This window comes from Heterocephalus glaber, unplaced genomic scaffold, assembly GCF_053883595.1.
Source record: "Heterocephalus glaber isolate CG9 unplaced genomic scaffold, H.glaber_assembly_v1.0 deba00001531, whole genome shotgun sequence".
NCBI lineage: Eukaryota > Metazoa > Chordata > Mammalia > Rodentia > Bathyergidae > Heterocephalus > Heterocephalus glaber.
In genome coordinates this window covers 22,564,493-22,583,380 of record NW_028258329.1, presented here as the reverse complement: position 1 = coordinate 22,583,380, position 18,888 = coordinate 22,564,493, and the positions used below count along the sequence as shown (strand labels likewise).

General features: G+C 48.2%; 1 protein-coding gene across 5 annotated transcripts in view; it reads left to right on the top strand.

The window, feature by feature from the left end:
• Positions 1 to 5,996: 5,996 nt before the first annotated feature.
• The window catches only part of Il16 (interleukin 16), a 118,072-nt gene continuing 105,180 nt past the window's right edge, over positions 5,997 to 18,888 (top strand). For 2 of the 5 annotated variants that reach the window (XR_015441780.1, XR_015441781.1), the window contains exon 1: positions 16,727 to 17,149. Coding sequence is in view for 2 of the 5 variants with exons in the window: in XM_021264898.2 (XP_021120557.2) it covers positions 17,110 to 17,149 (40 nt within the window). In the remaining 3 variants the exon portion in view is untranslated. Of the gene's footprint in view, positions 6,016 to 16,726; positions 17,150 to 18,888 lie in introns of those variants that run through there. The other 3 variants (XM_087188458.1, XM_021264898.2, XM_021264897.2) reach the window with 3 other exon arrangements.

Sequence of the window (18,888 nt, the reverse complement as noted above, 5' to 3'; positions counted from 1 at the left end):
TAGCTTATAAGATTGTTGTGTGGTCAGAGACCTCCAAATACCCTGTGTACACACATCCAAAGCAGAATGACTTACTTTCCCTCCCTACATGTCTGGTCTCTAGCTGGCTACTTCTCCCACCTCCCAGCATATCTGTGACCTAGGGTGTTAGGGAAAAATTGGAAACAGAAACACAAAAGAGAAATGACCAATATATCAATTATTTTAAATTACTGTTCCATATCCAAATGCTACAGGTAAGAGATGGGCGTGGGGAGAATAGAGGAGGATGAGACACTAGGCTGCTTTTGGGGTTAAGAAGATTTCAGAGTCATGGCCGTTCCCAAGGGAAAAGAACCTATGTATATCATCCTTGTGCCTCCTGAAGGTCCATTCAGATCAAGTGGCTTTCAAAGGGTAAAGGCAGGTGAATTGTTGGAAGACCATACCTCCAAGCAATTGAAGTACCTGTTGGCTTCAGTACTTGTGCTTTTCTTCTGATTAAAAAGTAATACATGCTCACTGTGGAAAATGAGATGTTTGTATGCCACAGACAGCTGCCACACTTGTGTCAAACTTTATGTGAGCAGGCGAAGGACTCGTTAAACCACCGAAAATCAGAATCATTTATGACCTCTCTGGCTTGTTCCTCTGACACCATGTTGAAATGTGACATGATGGGACATGATGGGAGACATGATGGGACTTTGGAGAGCTGTTTGGGTCAGTAATGCCTCTGTCACAGGACAGGGTTCATTCTCACCAGCATGGGTGAATTCCTGCTTTGAAGAGATTGGATCATTACCACTGCAATGGGTTGCTTTCTGCTGTGAATAGAAGCAGCACCAGGCTCTCTTGGGCACTGTGCTCCTGGACCTGTCAGCTTCCAGGACCTTCAGCTAAAATGAACCTCCATTCTCCACCAGTCACCAGGCTCAGGTATTCTGTTTTAGCAACATAAAATGGGGTAAGACATTGTCCATCATGCATCTTGGTGCTTAGAAACTGGCAGGGGAGTGGGATGCTGCTGTAACAGAAAACTAAACCGTGTGGTCTTGACACTGGAGAGGCAGCAGCAATGAGGAAACTGAATCAGAGACTGGGAAGCCAGCAGCCCCTTCTGTAGAGTGGTAAATGTTTATAAGAGCAGCCTTCCATGGCTTGGAAGGCAGATTTCCTTCCTAATGAGCTTCTAGCTCCAAGGGGAGGTTGGAAATGAAGTGTGTTGGTACCATGTGCTGGTCGTTACCCACCGCATTTAACAAGATGTTACAAGGGGCAGACAAGCACAGAGAATAATTCACTGGTTTCTAGGAGTAATAAAAGGAATGGAGACAGGGGAAGGGGGAAAAATAAGTACCAAGAGAGCATGTAAAGGTGCATATCTCCAATGATGAATGTCATTATATTGTACACCTAAAATGTACCAAAAAAAGGATATCCAAAAACAAAAGGAATGAAGAAAGGGCAGAAGTTAAGGTTGAAAAGTTAACTGTCCCTAGTTGATAAATAGTAAGAAATAGGATTTAGAAAGACCTTGAGAAGCGAATGGCAAATTATAGATTGAGGATGTGCTGCCCAGTTGGGATCAGGGCAAAAACCAAATGAAGGCTGTGGTTGAAAGTTCCCTTTGGTTATAAGGTCTCAGAGCAAAACCAGGCTAGGTCTTCACACTTACTGCCCCTCGTTGCCCTAGGGAACACGGTTACTGTGTGGGAAAGAAGCCCAGGGAAGAGAATGGAGAGAAAAGCAGATCCCCAGATCTTCCAAGTCTGGAAGGAATGGTGAGTGTGGCTCCCAGAAGAGGAGCTGACTACCAACGTGTGAGAGTCACTCTGCCAGCAAAGCATGACAAGACCCCCACCATGGCTCTGGCTGTAAGAAGCCTGTGATCACTGAGGCTCCAACAAGCTAGCCAGCAAACAAGCTGAGAAGCTATGCAGCCCCCAAGGAGGACATGGTTTCCAAAGCTCATGTTAAATATGGCTAAGGAGGCAACAGAAGAGGAAGCACCTTCTATAATGTGTCCTTGGAGAGGAAGCAGAGGGAGCAGGAGGTGCAGAGCCAGGGAGCCCTCACCCCACAGCGGCTGTGCAGGAGGGCAGCAGAGTTTCCCTGGGCCTGTGGCTGCCAACGACTTCCATTTTGCTGTCTTCAGGTGGGGACATTGTGGGTTTTGTGCTGTCCCCGCCCCACCTTGGACACTCGGTGTCTAGCAGGCAGGTCACGTGACCTTTCAAAGCCATGGCTGGGAAACTTCCACCCACACCAAATACACCCTGCTCTGTCCTGTACCCAAAGCTTGACCAGAGCATAGCTGAGCCCACCATTTGCATCCACACTGTGACTGCTTCTTGCTGCAGGGCAGAGTGGAGCCCACACCAGAGTCCCTATCACCTGCAAGCCTATTGTGTTTACTTGCTGGACCTTTGAGAAAAACGTGTGCTGAGCCCTGTTCTAGAACCGTAGTTCTCTGGACCAAGAAGACCTATGTAGGATTTGACGCAGAGATCCCTGTGCATCCGTGGGAGGCTTTGGTCTTTGGAGTTAGGTGCCCTGGACTGGGGAAGAGTTGTTGGCTGTCTTCTGCGCACTGGGGGTGTTTGCTTCAGGGGCAGGGGAAGCTGTTCCAGCCACAGTTCATGAGCGAAAGCACCAGTGTCCCTTCTACCCGAGCTGTGGAAAAGCCCTGTATATTCTCCATGCTCTCAGGTCCCCTGCAACTCCAGGGCAACTCCTCAAGGAGGTGCAGACATGAGGTGGAGACAGCCTGGTCCCCAAGAAACCGCTTGGAAGGACTGGCTAACACAAGAAATGTCACACCTGTATCATAATTGGTGATGCACGCTTGTAACCCCAGCACTCTGGGAGGCTGAGGCAGGAGGGTCACAAGTTTAAGCCCAGCCTGGGCAACTTGGCAGTGCCTTGGGACTCTGTCTCAAAATAAATATAGAAGTGAGTTTATATTTGTGTACAATTTATATTAAAGAATACAATTTTATAGTTATATTAATAGTCTCCCATTACTATGCAAAGTCTTTTTTTTGTTTGTTTGTACCGGGTATCGAACTCGGAACCTTCCACTTGAGAGGCAGGCAGTGGATATGTAAAGTCTTTGAAAGCATGATTTTTAATAGTTTCATAATATTCTATTGGATTATTTCATTGCTATTGTTTCATGCTTGGAAAGATATGGTGAGAAAGAGAAGTTCATTCAATGCTCGCAGGAGGATAACTTCAAATTTTCTTTTTCTTTTTTCCCATCTCCAGGGTAATTTTTCTGAAATGTGATTTAATAATGTTTCTCCCCTTTGATCTAGTAATTCTGTTTTAGAAAACTTAGCTTTCAGGAAATGATAAGCAAAATTTATCAACAAAGATTTTCACCTTAGCTTTATCTATCATGCCACAAGTAGAAATAATCTAAATGTCCGACAGTAACCAATTAGTTATGTAAGTGACAGTTGGTTTCCGGGCAGGGCAGTGCTTGTTTCCATCCCCCGGGTCTGGGAGCTGCGTCGCAGAACATGGATCTGGTCTAATAGTTGGCAGATGGAGGCCTCTGGCCCCATCCTCTCTGTCCACTCCCTGATGACGGCCTCAGGGCTTTTCTCCTCTTCATTTCCCTGGCAGCTCATGACTTCTGGCTGCAAAGGCTCTTCAGATGGTCTCTTGGACATCAAACAGCTACAGCCCAACATTTGTTACATGAAGTGCAAATGAATCACGACCACGTGGCTTGTATTACCGTTCCAATGCACAGGGATTGGGTATTATGGGAAATGGACAATGGGCTACAGGAATCAGCCTGACACTGGGGAGCTTGGTGGTCACCAAATGCATCCTCTGTTTTGTTTTGTTCTGTCTATTTGCTCTTCCCCAAAACACTTCTCTTTAGCATCCTGGAAATGAAGCTCTTTAATTCAATGGGATGTTGAAAGCCCGTTTCTGCTCCAAGAGAGTTGGGAGGCCAAGTGGATTTGCCAAAGGTTTTTGAGGTTTATTTGTTTTGTCCCACAGCCAGTGAAGACTAAATAGCATGTAAAATGGATCCTCCCTTCCCCTTGGCTTCTGTGTTGGAACTTTCTTAATTTCTCTCTTTCTGTAGGGTCTTCTCTTGGTTGTCTCTTCCACTGGTTGTCCAAGTGTTTGGGCTTCCTACATTCTCTAGCCCATAGGTGCTCTGAACTCTGTATATCCAAACAAGCTCATTCTGCTTTTTCTCCTTCCTTCCCCTTGTTCTCCTTGCACTCATGGTCATAGTAGCCACAAGCTTCCATTATTCAATTTCCTATGGTTTTATTTATTTGGTTCAGAAAGGTTTGAGTTCTTACTGCATTCTAGGCCCCGAGTTAGGTAAGAGAACACAAAGATGAATAAGATCTAGGTCTTGCACTTAATGTACTCACAACCTAGAGATAATAAATGGATAGGAAAAGCACAGCATCAGAACTACGCGGAGGCTCTGACTGAGCATGGGGAAGGGGCGGGAATCACACTGGTGGTGAAAGAATTCAACAGAGGGCCCAGAAGAGGGTCCCTGGGCAGAGACTCAGAGGGTGAGTGAGACAGAGGAGAGGAGGCAGCATTGCCAAAGTATGCAGGAGGGAGCAGCACTGCAGGGGAGGTAGCCTAATTCATAGCTGGGGCATGGTGTTGGGGCAGGTGAGGGCTCAGACAGGCTGCAGGGCAGACAAGGGCAGTGAGAGAAGGCTCAACATCCTTTGTCCGATTGGTTTTGGTGTGGGCCCTCAGGAGTGCTGGGTGGAGAGTACAAGAGCACGTGTCTGCACTGTGGGGAAGGGTGAATATGAAGAGGGTGAGATGGGTAGAGGAGTGATGAGATACTGGGGTTCCTCTGGCTACATAGGTTGAGAACCCTGAGCAGGAAGTAGGGGACAGAGAGAAACCAGAGGGTTTGAGAAGTGGTTAGGATATGTGACTGCCAAGACTTGTGCTGCAAGTTGAAATGAAATGAGGGAAAGGAGTCAGGTAGCACGTGGACAGGACTTGGCTTGTAGGAATGGAGTGATGGTACCGGGAGAGAGAGCACACATCTCGGAAACATCTCTAATGTCGGGCTGTGGTCCCATGAATCCCTGGGTTTCTCGTTCCTATTCATGGTGCACACTGACTCCTGCTCAGACCTGCTCGCTGCCCTTTCCCGTCTGGCTTGCTCCTGACTGCAGTCTGTCTCTCTGTGCCGAGCCTCTCTGGGCCTGCTCAGTGGGGTCTGTGCCCTTCTCTGGCCCCCTACATCCCCAGAGCTGAGCTTCACTCCCCAAACCGAGCGGCTGTGTGCCTTCCTCTGTCCTTCCATCACTTCCAAGGACAGTCGCCCAGAGCCAACCAGCGCTGTTTGCCGACTGCTCAATGCATCTTGGGAAGAAATGCTGTCCTTTCTGGTTATAGAATTGAAATTCAGTGCACCCGGGAAGTGAGGACAGCAGAAAGCACCTGAGCTTAGATATCATGGCAGTTGCTGCCAGTGTGATCTCAGGGAAGAAGGCTGGATCAGGGAGGTGAGCCGCATGGTCTCTGAGCATCTGATGGCTTCTACAGGGGCTGCACGTGAGATGAAAGTTTCACTCGTGGAGTGAGTGGCTGACACCCTGGGGACACATGGACAATAGGCCGTGGGCTTGAGTCTTCTGGGGATCCAAGGCGGAAGAACAGCTGGTGGAAAGCAGCAGCGAGGAGGGAGTGAGAAGGCAGGAAGAAGCCAAGGTGAGGAGAGGTCAGGCACAGGGCTTAGGCCGGCCTTGCCCTGGGCTCCTCAGTTGTGCAGGAGGAGGCAGCTGCAAATGCGATCCGAGCAAAGGGTAAGGACGGGAACAGACTAGGAGTTCAGGGGCAGAGCCTGAGGGAGACAGAGCCTGGAACAGGGAAAGGAGAAGGGAGGGTGAGGAGCGTCTCTAGAGAAACCATGGGTTGGTGTCCCCTGCAGACTACACAGAGACAGCGAAGTGTGGGCGTTCCAAGCCTACAGGCCGGCTGTGTCCACTGCAGATGATGAGACGCGAAGACATCAACCCGGTGAGTTCGAAGCTGATGCTGGGCAGGCTCCAGGGCCTGCCAGCCTCACTGGTGATTTCTGCTGGCTCCGTGGCCTGGGTCAGGGAGACGGAGGTGTGAAGTAGCCCCGGGAGGAGCTGGGAAGGTGTAGGGGGGATGGGAGGACCCTGTGCACTCCTATCGGAGCTCTTCTCCCCTAACCCATTCTAGACCCCGAGGCTGTCCAGCCCACCCCACCCTGCATTCCTAGCTCCCCAAATGCTCCCCCTCCACCCTCTGGACCTAGGGCTCACGTCTCCTCTTGACAGCTGGACTCCTGGGCTTCCCTGGAGAACAGAGCTCTGGCCTTTGGGGCCAATTTTCTGAACTTTTGCCTGCCTCTGAGAGGAGATCCGAGGCTGGGTGGGCCACTGGTCTCCTTCTGGTTGGGGTCCGTCTGCACACATCCAGCTCCCCCTGGAGAGGCGGGATTCAGACAACAGCATTTTGTCCCTTGGGCTCAGCATCCTGGGTCAGACTCCATCCCAGCATTCCAGTCACACTGCAGTCTCCTTCAGTTCTCCCCAGCTGGACCCATCAGAAACCCCGCTAAGGGCAACCTGACTTGAGGGAGGAAGAGGAGCCCTCACTTGAACCCCCAGGTGTGTTATCTGCACCTCCGCAAGGGGGAGCAAAACCTGGTGCCCAGGACTTACTTCTGGTCCCTGAGTCATTCCTGGGTCCTGTCTGCCACTCTCTGGCTGCCTGGGCTTCCTGGGCTCCTGTCCGGGCTGGTGCTGAAGTCATTTTACTCACCATTTTCGGCACCACCGCAGCCAGTCTGGCTGACCCTCCATGGTCACTCAGCCAGAGAAGGCAACTGGGAGTCAGCAGCTCGTCACTTCCTTCCCAGTCTTCCTGTGTGTTTAGGCAGGCATAACCAGCTTTGATGACCTCCTGCAACATGGTGCTGACCACAGTCTGCCTCGATAAAGAGAAGTCATAGATGCAAAGTGATGAGCACAGTGCTGGGCACTGAGTTCAATGCTCCGGAAATGGTAGCTGCCATCATCCCCACCAGGATCCTCACCATCACCGCAACCCTCATCATCATTGTTCATTGCAGTGACTTGAGTACAATCTCTGCCTGCCCCTGTCCCGGCCCAGCCTAGAGGACCACACTAACACATGGAACTGGGCTGGGGTAGCTAGCAGCTTGAGTCTGAAACTAAAGGGATCAGATAAGATCCCCAGAGAAGACACACTGTAGACAGGGAGGAAAGCTGGAGGCCCTGAAGATCATCCAGCTGCAGCTGGGCAGACGCAGGAGAGCAAGAACAAGGCTGCAGCAGCGTGCACAGAGCTCACCAGGGCGGGCAGGGGCAGGGGCAGGCGAGTCTGGCTCAAAAGTGGCCTCGTGGCTGCTGGTAGTGACTGCAACATTCCTGCTCTGCCAAGAGTTGGCCTGAGGGGAGAACAGGGTCTGCTGAGGGCAGGGGCATAGGTGTCCCGAGCTGGTGCCAGCAGCACTGTGCCTGGCCCAGCCAGATGCTGAGGTGTCCTGGCCACAGCTGACTTCCAGAAGACAGAGAGAGGGTGAGCACCTCATGACCTGTGCTTGCTTCTGAGTAGCTCTTGAGAACTTATGCATAGTTAACTTAGTACTTTTGGAGTTTGGTATATTAACCATGGATAAGTAAGGTAGGGGCTGGGGCAACAGATTTGTCACCCTTCCTTCAACCAGAACAACTTCCTATTTGTCTGTTTTAGCCATTGCTGTTCCTGATAAGGTGCTGTTTGCAAAATGAGATGTGGTCATTCTGACCCACATGGGTTGGGTCACCCTTGGGCTCTGCCAGCTCTGACTTTGCTGCCTCTGTGACCATGCTCCCTGAGGCTTAGACTGGGTACCAAAGAGCGTGGCTCAGCCTCCTGGGCACAGGTGTGCTAGGGCTTTTTTACTAATGCAGTGACTTCATTCTTGATGAGAGACAAATGATCACTTTTCTGGCTCTTACATAAGAATACTGGGCGTAAGCGCCACCTCCATCGTTTCTTAGTTCTGTGACCCCAGGGAAATCCCCGACTTTATTCTTGGAAACTCCATTTCCTCCATGTAAAATGGGGAAACTAAGGATTAATGCTGGCATATATGACTGGGTTTTCTTCCTAATGTGTGAGGCGCATGAGTATCAACCATCCTGATTAGGTGGTTAGCTCTGACGCAGGACTGAGGTTTTGAGTGTTATCTCAGATGAGCTGATGGGGTTTCAGGACTTTTCAGATCTGGGCTTACAAATCCCCTAGGTTAGAGAACAAGGTGGACTTCTGCCTTTCTTTGAATCCTATGCGAGGCTCAATTTGTCCTTATGATCAATGTTTTACAACTGCAAAGGATCTAAAATCTCATAAATCGGCACAGTAGATTGTCTCTATGAGTTTCTGAGTGCAGGACTCAGACTCCCTTGAGGTCACCATCACACAAGCTGTCACTTGTCACTCCACGTGGTGTGCCTATGTGTGGGAAGTGGCCGGGGGCTGGAGAGACAGTGCCAACCTCTTCTGCGGACAAGCCCAGAGGACCCGCAGACCACTTGGTATAAGGGTCATGGGGGAGCCCGAAGAGGCAATGTCTCGGAGGCTGTGGCATTGGGAAGCTCGGCAATGGAAGTGGGAGGAAGAGGACTGTGGGAACCGGCCCTAGGCTGCCATGGGCCTGTCCCTAGAGAATACCGAGGGTCCATTACATCACAGGGCGTGGTGGTGTTGGCCTAGATTTGGGCTGTCTGCCCTGGGGCAGGAGCTGGTGCTGGGTGGGCGGGCAGCACAGAGGGGCACACGGGGTAGTCTAGTCTCCATGCCAGAGGCTGCCAGACTAGAGGGAGCATGCGTGCAGGAGAAGGGATTAGGATGGGCTCAGGGTTGGGAAGGGTCCACTTAGCACTTGGAGGTGCCTCTGGCCACAGCCCTGAGGGGCTGGGGGGAGCCAAGGACCAGCTAAGGAAGGGGACTTGTTTGTCTGAAGTGAACACAGCCCAGGCACTGCTGAGCAGGAGGGGACACAGGCAAGTCCCAGTCTCAGGATCCTAGGCCTGAAGGCCAGTAGGGGGCACTGCTGGCAGAAGCAGAGCCACTGGCTAGCAGGAAGACAGAGCTGAGATGCAGGAGGGCAAGGTTCCTTTTCTCCCAGGTGGGTTAGTGACAGACCCCAGGTGCGCCCATGGGCTACCTGCTCAGTCTTCTGCTCACAGGCCAGGAAGGGCAAGGATTTAGGTTTGTGGATGGAAGAGGTCACACAGAAAGAGTGGAAGAAGTAGAGAAGACTCCCCTAGTATGGGACCTCTTGTCCACTACCATCTTTCCCAGAAAATAAGACATAGCTTGAAAATAATCAGCCCTGAAAATTGGAGATCAGAAATGCCAGCCCCAATCAGCTTATCCTGGCCTTCCCTGCCATCTCTATTCTCTTGCTCGGTGACTACTCTGTGAGGCAGGTAGGGTCTAGAACTTCCTGCCAGAGTGCCTGAGAAGGAAGTTTCCTCTGTTCTTGTTGCCTTCCAGGCATGCGCATCAGTGAGTAAAGCATTTATTTTTATTTTTATTTATTTATTTTTTTAAAGTTTTAAATGCCTTTAATGAAAAACCTTGATGAAAAACAGTTTCTTAAATTCCACAAGGATCTAGAAGGTGAGTGTCCTTGTTCTTCCCCCCCCCCCCATTAACTTTATTGGTACATTTTAGGTATACAATACAGTTACATTCATCATTGGGATCTTGTACCATTACATGAGTCTCTTGGTTGTTATTTTTTTTCCCCTTCTCTTGCCCTCCCTTCACCCCCTCTACCCTTCTGTATTTGCAAAGATCTTGTTTCCATTTTTTTCCTCTTCTCATATTTTTTCCTTTCCCTTTTTTCCCTTCCCCTACCCTTCTCAATTCCCCTGCTCTTTTAGACCTTTTCTTCGTGTTACACAATATCAGTTATACATTTTTAAAAATTACAATATTAAGATCTAGGAGACATTACCACAGATTTTACAGAATTTAAAAGTATATAGAAAGCATATTACAAAAATCTTTTTTGAAATAAATTTGACAACTTCTAAGAAGTAACTTAGAAGACAAATTAATGAAACTAACTCTGGAGGAAATATAAAATTTGAATAGCACCTATTAAAGAAAGTATATTCCTAGCTTGAAAACCTACCTATATGACAACAGCAGGCTCACACACATTTTAACTGATAAATTATATCAAACAATTAAAGCAGAAAAAAGAAGGAACACTTCTCCCCTCATTTTAGGAAATCGACATTGTGCTAATCCTAAAACTGGATAAAGATAATAGAAGTAAAAAGTATGAACATAGATAGAAATTTGTTTAACAAAACAAACTATTAGAAGTCAGATCTGGAAGTATGTAGAAAGTGGTTTTGTTATAGGGATGGAAGTGTTGGTTCAGCATTGGAAGATCCACCCCCAAAAGTCATCATTTTAACAGAGGAAAGGAGAAAGCCATATGATCCTGCCACTAGTTGGAGAAAGAGTATTGGACCAAATTCTACAGCTGTTCATGGTAAAAGCTATCAGGAGACTAGAAGTAGAACAGAACCTTCTCAACAGATCAAAGATATGTACTCCATACTTCCAACAAAAACTCCTTCTATGAATGGAGATGATACAATGCTTTCTCCCTAAAGTGGGGAACAAGGGTATATATGCCTACTCTTCATCTGTCCATTAGACTTTGAAACATAGGTCTAAACCAAAATAGTCTGGCAATAAAATGACACAACTAGGATAGGATTGGCATGGCACAAGCAAAATCTTTATATGTAGATGAAATGATCATCTACAGAGAAAATACGAAGAAATCTCTAGGAGCCCCTAGAACTTGTACTTGAATTTAGCAGGATTAGAAAACACAAGGTATATATAAAAATTCAGGTCTGTGTCTACTTGCTATAAATGAAGAGCTGGATATTGAAATTTAAAAGTTATGTAGGAGTACAAAGGACCCAGAAAAGCCCAAAACAAAAACAAAAACAGTGTTGGAAGACCTTTAGCATCCAATTTTAAGACTTCTTCTAAAGCTACAGTAATCAAAGCAGTGTTGGTGTAAGGAAAGACATATAGATCATTGGAATAAAACAGAGAATCTAGAAATAGAACCACACATATATGGTCCACTGAGTTTTGAAAGATTATTTAACATTAGCATTTTATAGAATATAAACTCGATTCATGAGCTGAGGAAGTGATAGTCTCTTCAGCAAATGGGACTAGAACACCTGGTATGTGTATATAAAAAATTAACCTCAACCCTTTTTTTCCATACATGAAAATAACTTGAAGGGATCTATGAACCTAAATAAGAAAGCCTAAAAGTGTAAAACTTTAAGAAGAAATTATAAGGGAAAATATTTATGAATTCAGGGTAGGCAAGAACTACCTAGGATACAAAAACCATGATGTATAAAAGAAAAAAAATTGATGAGATTCCATCAAAATTTAGAACTTTAAATGACATCATTAAAATGAAAAGTAGTCCTTAAACAGACCATATTTACAATGCATATAAACTATGACCAGAATATATAAAGAATTCTTAGAGCTCATTAATAGACAACCCAATTAAAATGTAGACATAAGAAGATGATAAATAGCCAGTATAGCACAAGGAATGATGTGCAATTCTAGAATCAGAAAAATACTAATCAGCAAAATAATAAGATTGAATTATACACTCATTAGGGAGATGAAGTCAAAAGTTTTAAGAGCCTTGTCATGACTTTTTCTTTTTGTTGGATTCTCCCCCTTTGCATTTAATTTGTCACGCCCAATGGATTCATTCTGCTGGGTTTCCTGGGGTTGTGATCCTTATTGTCTTTTCCTAGGGTATTGTCTAAAATTTTTTGGAGTACCGGTTTGGTATTCATGAAGTTCCTGAGGTGCTCTTTATCATGAAAGTATCTTATTTCTCCATCAATTTTGAAAGATAGTTTTGCAGGGTCCATCAATCCGGGTTGGAGGCCGTTTTCCTTTAGGGCTTGAAATACATCACTCCAAGCTCTTCTTGCCTTGAGGGTTTGCATTGAGAAGTCTGCTGTGATTCTGATGGGCTTTCCTTTGTATGTGATTTGTTTCTTTTCTCTCCCTGCTTGTAGAATTTTATTCTTCTGTTGAATTTCTGGAATCCTAACTATTATATGCCTATGTGTAGATTTTTTTTTGATTAAGCTTAGCTGGAGTCCTATATGCCTCACTTATCTGTATGTCAAGTTCTTTTCCCCTCCTTGGGAAGTTTTCTGCCATCACTTCTGTGAACAGTTTTTTTATGTCATCTGCACTCTCTCCTCTTTCTTCATTGACTCCAATCAGTCTTATGTTATTCTTCTTTGCATCGTCTAGCAGCTGCTGGATTGATTTCTCATGTTCCCTTACAATTTTAAAGCAATTTTTCTTTTCCTCCTCATTAATTGCAATCTTATCTTCTATATGTGAAATTGTATCCTCACATTGGTTCATTCTGCTGTGCAGACTTTCGATGGAGTTTTTAATCTCTTGGAAATCTGTTTGTATCTGTTTTATGGATTCCACTTGTTTCCTATGTTGGGATTCCATCATGTTCCTCAGATCCTCTATTTTTTATCTGTGTCCTCTCTAGATTTATTAATCATGTCTTGAACCATGAGCCAAATGTTTGCTGTTATCTGAGTAATTCTTTCTGATTTCATTTTTCCCAGATCCTCTTTTGTTGCCAGTTCAGAGAGTCCAGGTGGTTGAGTATCAGAGTGTTCCATCTTGTTTCCCTTTGGGGTTGCTGTAGGTGATCTGGAAGTCTGTTTTTGAGGCTTGTTTATGTCTTCTCATTTCCGTGGCGGGGGGGGGGGGCGTGCTTCTGGCGCCCACGCGGCTCAACTTCTCTGCCCTAGGAGCTTGGGATGGCAGTGGGGGAGCTTCCTTCCGGGTGCTGGGACCAGCTCACCTTCTTGGCCCTAGGAGCCTGGGATGGAGGCAGGGGAGCTTCCTTCCGGGTCCTGGGACCGGCTGAACTTCACTGCCCTAGGAGCCTGGGATGGAGGTGGGGGAGCTTCCTTCCGGGTGCTGGGACTAGCTCACTTCTCGATCTCCAGCGCTGCCACCTTCCGCTTTTCGTGTAGCTTGTCATTAAGGGCACGCACGATGTTGGGTGTGAGCGGCACGAAGTCCTTCTCGGGGTTCATAGCTGCAGCTCAGGATGGGTCCTGGAGCCTCACAACTCAACCCGCAGCTGCCAGGACCGCACCAGGGCCAGGGGAATCTGTGGCTCCTCGCTGCCACCCGCGCCGGTTCATGGACCACGCCACCCGAGTCTGCCTGTCTCGCTTTACCATCTCGTGATGCCCCAGAACCGGGGCCCAGACCCTCCTTTCCCACACCCGACCTGGACCGCCTAACTGCTCATGAGACCAGCTCCCACCAGGCACCGGTAGCATTCAGTGGGTAGCGGCCATGTTACTCGGGTCCGAGTAAAGCATTTACCTAAGCACCCAAGCAACTGCTTTGTCCAGGCACTGGGTATAAATCAGTGAATGGAGCAACCATCTCTTCCTCATTAAGAATGCAATCTCTGAGCTCCTGTACAGCTCTGGCCTCCCAAGGACCAGGTCTTCCTATATCCATGAATCCATTTGTTCCATAGGAAACAAAACCCGTTTCTTTTGGGGTGGAAAAATTAACAAATACGGAGAAAAAGAAATTTAAAAAGCACTCATAATTCTACCGGCCAGAGATAACCTCTCTTCATATATTGGCATAATTACAAAAAGAGATTCATGTATGAACACACAGCCTCCTTATTCTTCTGTGATTGAGTGTAACTCTTAAACTCTACTGTTGCAGATGAAGGAAAGTAAATTTTTGTCAGTGCAGAGTATATTTGTTCACTCCTCACTTAAAACTCAGTTCCCTCCAGGTGACTCCAGGGTCAAGCTAGGGACGCCCCCTCTCCACCCCACCTGGCTGCTGTGTAGACTCATGGGATTGGGCAGCTGCCCTGGGGCCATGGTGGTCTCTGCTGGGACTCCCTTCGAGAGTGGCCTGAGCTGCCATCCTCACCACATTGACTGTAGAAGCCTCCGGGTTTCTGACCCACAAACCTCACTCTGCGCCCTCTGGGTCCTGCTGTCTGGAGCTCTCTGGGGCAGCTGGTACCACTGGGTGAGTCTGGGCTTCTGGAGGCTCGAGGCCTCAGGAACTCATCCCAGATTCTTTTTTTCCTTTTGCTTTCAGTACTGAGGGTTGAACTCAGAGCCTTTGCATTGAGCTACACTCTCAGCCTTTTTAATTTTATTTTTGAGACAAAGCCTTGCTAAATTGGCCAGGCTGGGCTTGAACTTGTGATCCTCCTGGCCCAACCTTCCAGAGTGCTGGGATTACAGGTACATGTCACCACATCTGCTCCCAGAGTCTTTGCCTCACAGCGTCCAGTGGGTGAAGGCTCAGAACACTCAAGATGCTCTTTTCTCCCAGAGTTCCAGGGAGGAAGTGGGACACAGGTCTGTGTGTTTGTTCCACTGTGTACCACATGTCTCTCAGGGTCAACTTCAGGAAGGTGCAGAGTCTTTCTGGGTTCCAACCTTGGCTTTGACCCTCACCTCCCTCAATCCCACCTCCCTCATCTCCCTCTGGATAAGAAAAAAGCTGTCCAGATATCATTCTGAGTTCTTCCCAAATCTATGGTCTATGACATAAATGTTGTGCTTCCTTGAGTCCTGAGGGCTTTTCTCTTCATAGTAAAGCCAAGATTTTGACATAAAAAAACCCCAAACAAAATAAAAACAAATGCAAATCTATTTGTTTCCACCCAAAGTTAGTGGCTTAAAACAACATAAAATATCATCTTACAGCTCTGGAGATCAGAAGTCCAAAACAGTCTCCCTAGGCTGCACAGAGTGTTGGCAGGACTGCACTCCCTCTGGACCCAGCTTCTGGAAGCCACTTGTCCTCTCTGACTGTGGCCCCTTCCCCCATCTTCAAAGCCAGCAGTGTGGCTTCCTCAATTCTCCTTCTGACCTTCCTCTTCTCTCTCCCTTTTCTTTGCACTTCTAAGGAGCCTTGGGATTACTCTGGACCAGACTGGACAATCCGGGGACAATCCCTTTACTGTGAGGTCAGCTGAGTAGCAACCTTAATTCCCCCTGGCCATAAAACATAACATATTCACAGGTTCCTGGGGTCAGGATGTGGACATCTATGGAGAGACCATGATTCTGTCCATCACACCAAACAGTGATTCCTTTGTCAAAGGCTTGGTTCATGTGATCAAAGCCATGGCTTTTAGACTGCAGTCTTCACTACTGATTTAATGAAACTGATTTAGGGATTCCAAAGACAATGATTGTCTTAAAGCAATTTTTTAATTAAAATTTTTTCTATCATCTGGTATGGATTGAGACCTTTTGTTCTTTTCTGAATTTTGGGGTTAGGGTAACTGACAGTGTAAAGCCCAAAGGGATGTTGATGAGAATAAAAAAAAAACCCTCAATTTTACTGTTCCAAATTTAGTCTTGGTTTAGGTATGTGGATCAACAATTAAACCTGCTTTGGTAAATTATTTTATTTACTTAGCAATAGCAAGCAGGCATCTTCCTGTGATCATAGGTGTTTCTGGGTATGAATGTTACTGGTTTATGCAGCTTGTTTCTGTGACTGCCGCAGCTGGGACCCACGGTGTGGCCTCCTGGCTTCAGGGACTCCATGTTGACGAGCAAATCAGAGCGAAGCAGAATCCATGCCAGGGGTCCCACCATCACCCTGGGGTGGGGGTGCCGGTGGGAGCTGTCCCACCCGAGGTGCTGATGGCAGTGGTGTTTCTGGCAACCTGCCACACTGCTGCAAGACCTAATTTTCTAAGGTGTGCTGAAGTGTGTGTGTGTGTGTGTGTGTGTGTGATGTGACCTGGGGTGGGGCTGAATAGGTGGTAGTGGCTCCTGGAGCCCGAGAGGTAGCAAGGACATTGCCACTGGGCAGGAGGCGGCCACAGCAGGTGGGTGACAGGCAGACCCAGAGTCCTGGACCAGGGTCTCCCTTGTGTCCTGGGTGAGTTTGAGTCTCTCTGTCAAACAAAACAGGATTTCCCTCCCATCCAATCTCACTCTGCTATGTCCACAGGACCAGCACACTCCTCAGCCCTTAGAGGAGGTATGGACCTTCCCCACTTCCCAGTTCTGTTGGTTCACTTATTACATATTCATTTGCTCTTTTCAGTGTCGCTCCAGGGATTTATTTAATCCCACAGTCAAACTGGCCATTTGAAATAATAGTACATCTCATCCAAGTTCAGAAATAAAATCTGGTGTGAAGGGGCCAGAAGGAAAGCCAAGCAGGGCTGCTCCCCTCTTCGTCTGTCCTGCTGTGGTGGCAGGGGTCACAGAGCCTGCTGCTGTCCTTGTGCATGCCAGCCTCCACCTTCCCCAGAGCTCTGCTGCCCTTCTGGGGACACTGGATGTATTCACTGTAGGTCGCCCTGCCCACGTTCTTTGCAGATTTTATGAAAGATGTTTTCACTTGGATTAAACAGGCACTGTGTTGGTGTGTGGTGTGTGTGAGGGAGAAAATGAATCACTTCAACTGGGGCTGGGATGTGAGGTGTTGTGTTTGTCCCAGGCAAGAGAATGGACACCTCAGGACTCATTAGAAATGCCAGGGGTGGGGGCTGCGACCGGAGCACATGGGGCCGTCCGAGTGGCAGTGGTGCAGCACATTTTCCATGTATTAGACCTCAGAAAGTGCCGGGCTCTGCCCTCTCTGACTCCAAAGGAAAGTTTGAGGTTTTACATTTCTGTTTGTGGTACAGGAAAACGCGTATGATCTGAGGGCTTGATTCAGTGAAATAACATTGCCTTCATACACATTTGCTTCGCAAGGAGGGCAGGAGTTGGAAGCAACCGTTGTGAAATGTTAAAGATTTTCTGGCAGAAGGAAAAGGATTTTTTTTCTCTCCCTCCCTGTGGAGGAAAAACAGTTCTAACGAGAGTTACTTTGTAGTTTTAACTCCCATTCAAATCTGAGCTGCGGTGGACCCCCTAAGGCATCTGGCTCTGCTTGGCAGGACCCTTCCAGGCTCTTCCTCACCCTTCAAGCCCCGCACTCATGAGTTCACAGAGAAGAGTCTTCCCCAGAAGGGAGCCCGGTAAGTGCAGCTTTTTCATCTGTCTCCAGGGATCTTCAGGGAGAGCAGCTGGAGGGGCTGATCCTTTCTGACACCCACCGGAGGGGTGGAAGAGTGGTTTGGGTTACACTGTGGAGGGTGCGGGGCTGGATGTGCACATGTGTGAGTGTGTGTGCACACGTGTGTCCTTGCAGCAGTTGGCTGAGCTCCACCTGGCATAGCAGAGTGCAAGGGGCATTTCATAGGACCCCGGCACCGGGCATGAGGACGAGGCCTTTCTCTGGACCCTCGCTCCCTCTGGCTGTGAGTCTTGCAGGCCCCTCTGAGCAGGGACGTGGCGGTCTAGATGCTGTGGCTGTTAGGGACTTTACCAGCTCGCCTGGGTTGCTGCAGATGCAGAACAGAAGAGGGAGCTGCTCAGCTCCTGGAGCAGCTCTGAGTCTGGAGCAGGAGGGACCCTCCCATCCTTGGATCTGAGACTGGGGAGGGGCCTGGGCTTCCTGGCTGGACCCCCTGCCTTCCAGCAGGTACGGCCCACTGGATGAGATCATTTCTTACAACAACCTCCTCCTTTTGCTCCGGAAACATAAACAAACAGTCACGGGGCAAGGGATTTTAACTCTTCTGCCCAATTTTAACATTGGTGCTGGTGAAACTTCAGTTGTTTTAACTTTGGCATGAGGGAGTAACACATGGTTTTCTTTAAAAAGGATAAGGAGGCTAGCTAGTCAAAAGCAAATTATGACTCCTCCCGCTCCGCTCCAGGAGGCAATGGCAAAAGCCCTGGGGGTGGCTAGGTCAGGTTCCACTCAGTCCCTACTGGACTCTGGAGAAGGCAGCCAAGAGCAGGCCCTGGGGCCCGGCTATGGGTTTGGCCGCCTGGCCTGGGATCTTGGCTCTGAGAGGAGCAGGCTACTCACGCTTCGAAAAGGTATTTCAATTTGCTATGGCTTAGTTTCCTTCATTGTAAACCAACAATCATGAATTCCCACCTCACAGGATGGGAGAAGCAATAAATGACATAAAACTTTCAAAGTGCCCTGAGTAGTAGATCCACAATTCACTGAACAAATGAACTCTGAGAAACAACCATCTCAGACACTCAGGACTTGGAGATGAAAAGTAGCTGGAGCCTTCCTGTCCAGCAGAGAATGGGCTGGACCCTGGGACGCCTCACTCTGGGAGTCGATGACACGGATGGATGGATTTACACAAGGGATCTCCCAGGGCAGAACTGGACCTACGGTGTAATGGGTGCTCAGTGTTTGGGGGAACTAGCTTCTCCACGTTCATTCACAGGGAGGTCTTACCACTTCCTGTCCCTGGTTGCCTTGCTTTTGCTTAGGTTTCCTTGGCAACAGACTCAGGCAGAGATTTGTGTGTCTGAAGTTGACTACAGAGCGCTCTGGGATCCCTGTCTTCTAAGTGATGTGGTAGAACTGGACAGAAGGACGGGCTGGGCCTTGGCTGGTCCCGCCAACTCCACAGCTTTTCCTCCTGCACAGAGAGGTCATTGCACATGGGCTGCCTCGGGACCTGGCCTGACTCTGGGCAAGGTGGCTGTCTTTGGCTGAAGGCGTTGCCGGCAGGACTGGCCCATGAGCTGTCATGAGCAGCCCTCCTGCTGGCTGTGGTACTAGGGTGAGCGGGTGACCTGGGTGACAGCTCACAACACCCATCTGATAAACTGGGCTGACTGCCTTCCTTCCCAGTTCAGCTGTTTAGAAGATTGGGCACTAAAAACCCAGGCACCTGACCTA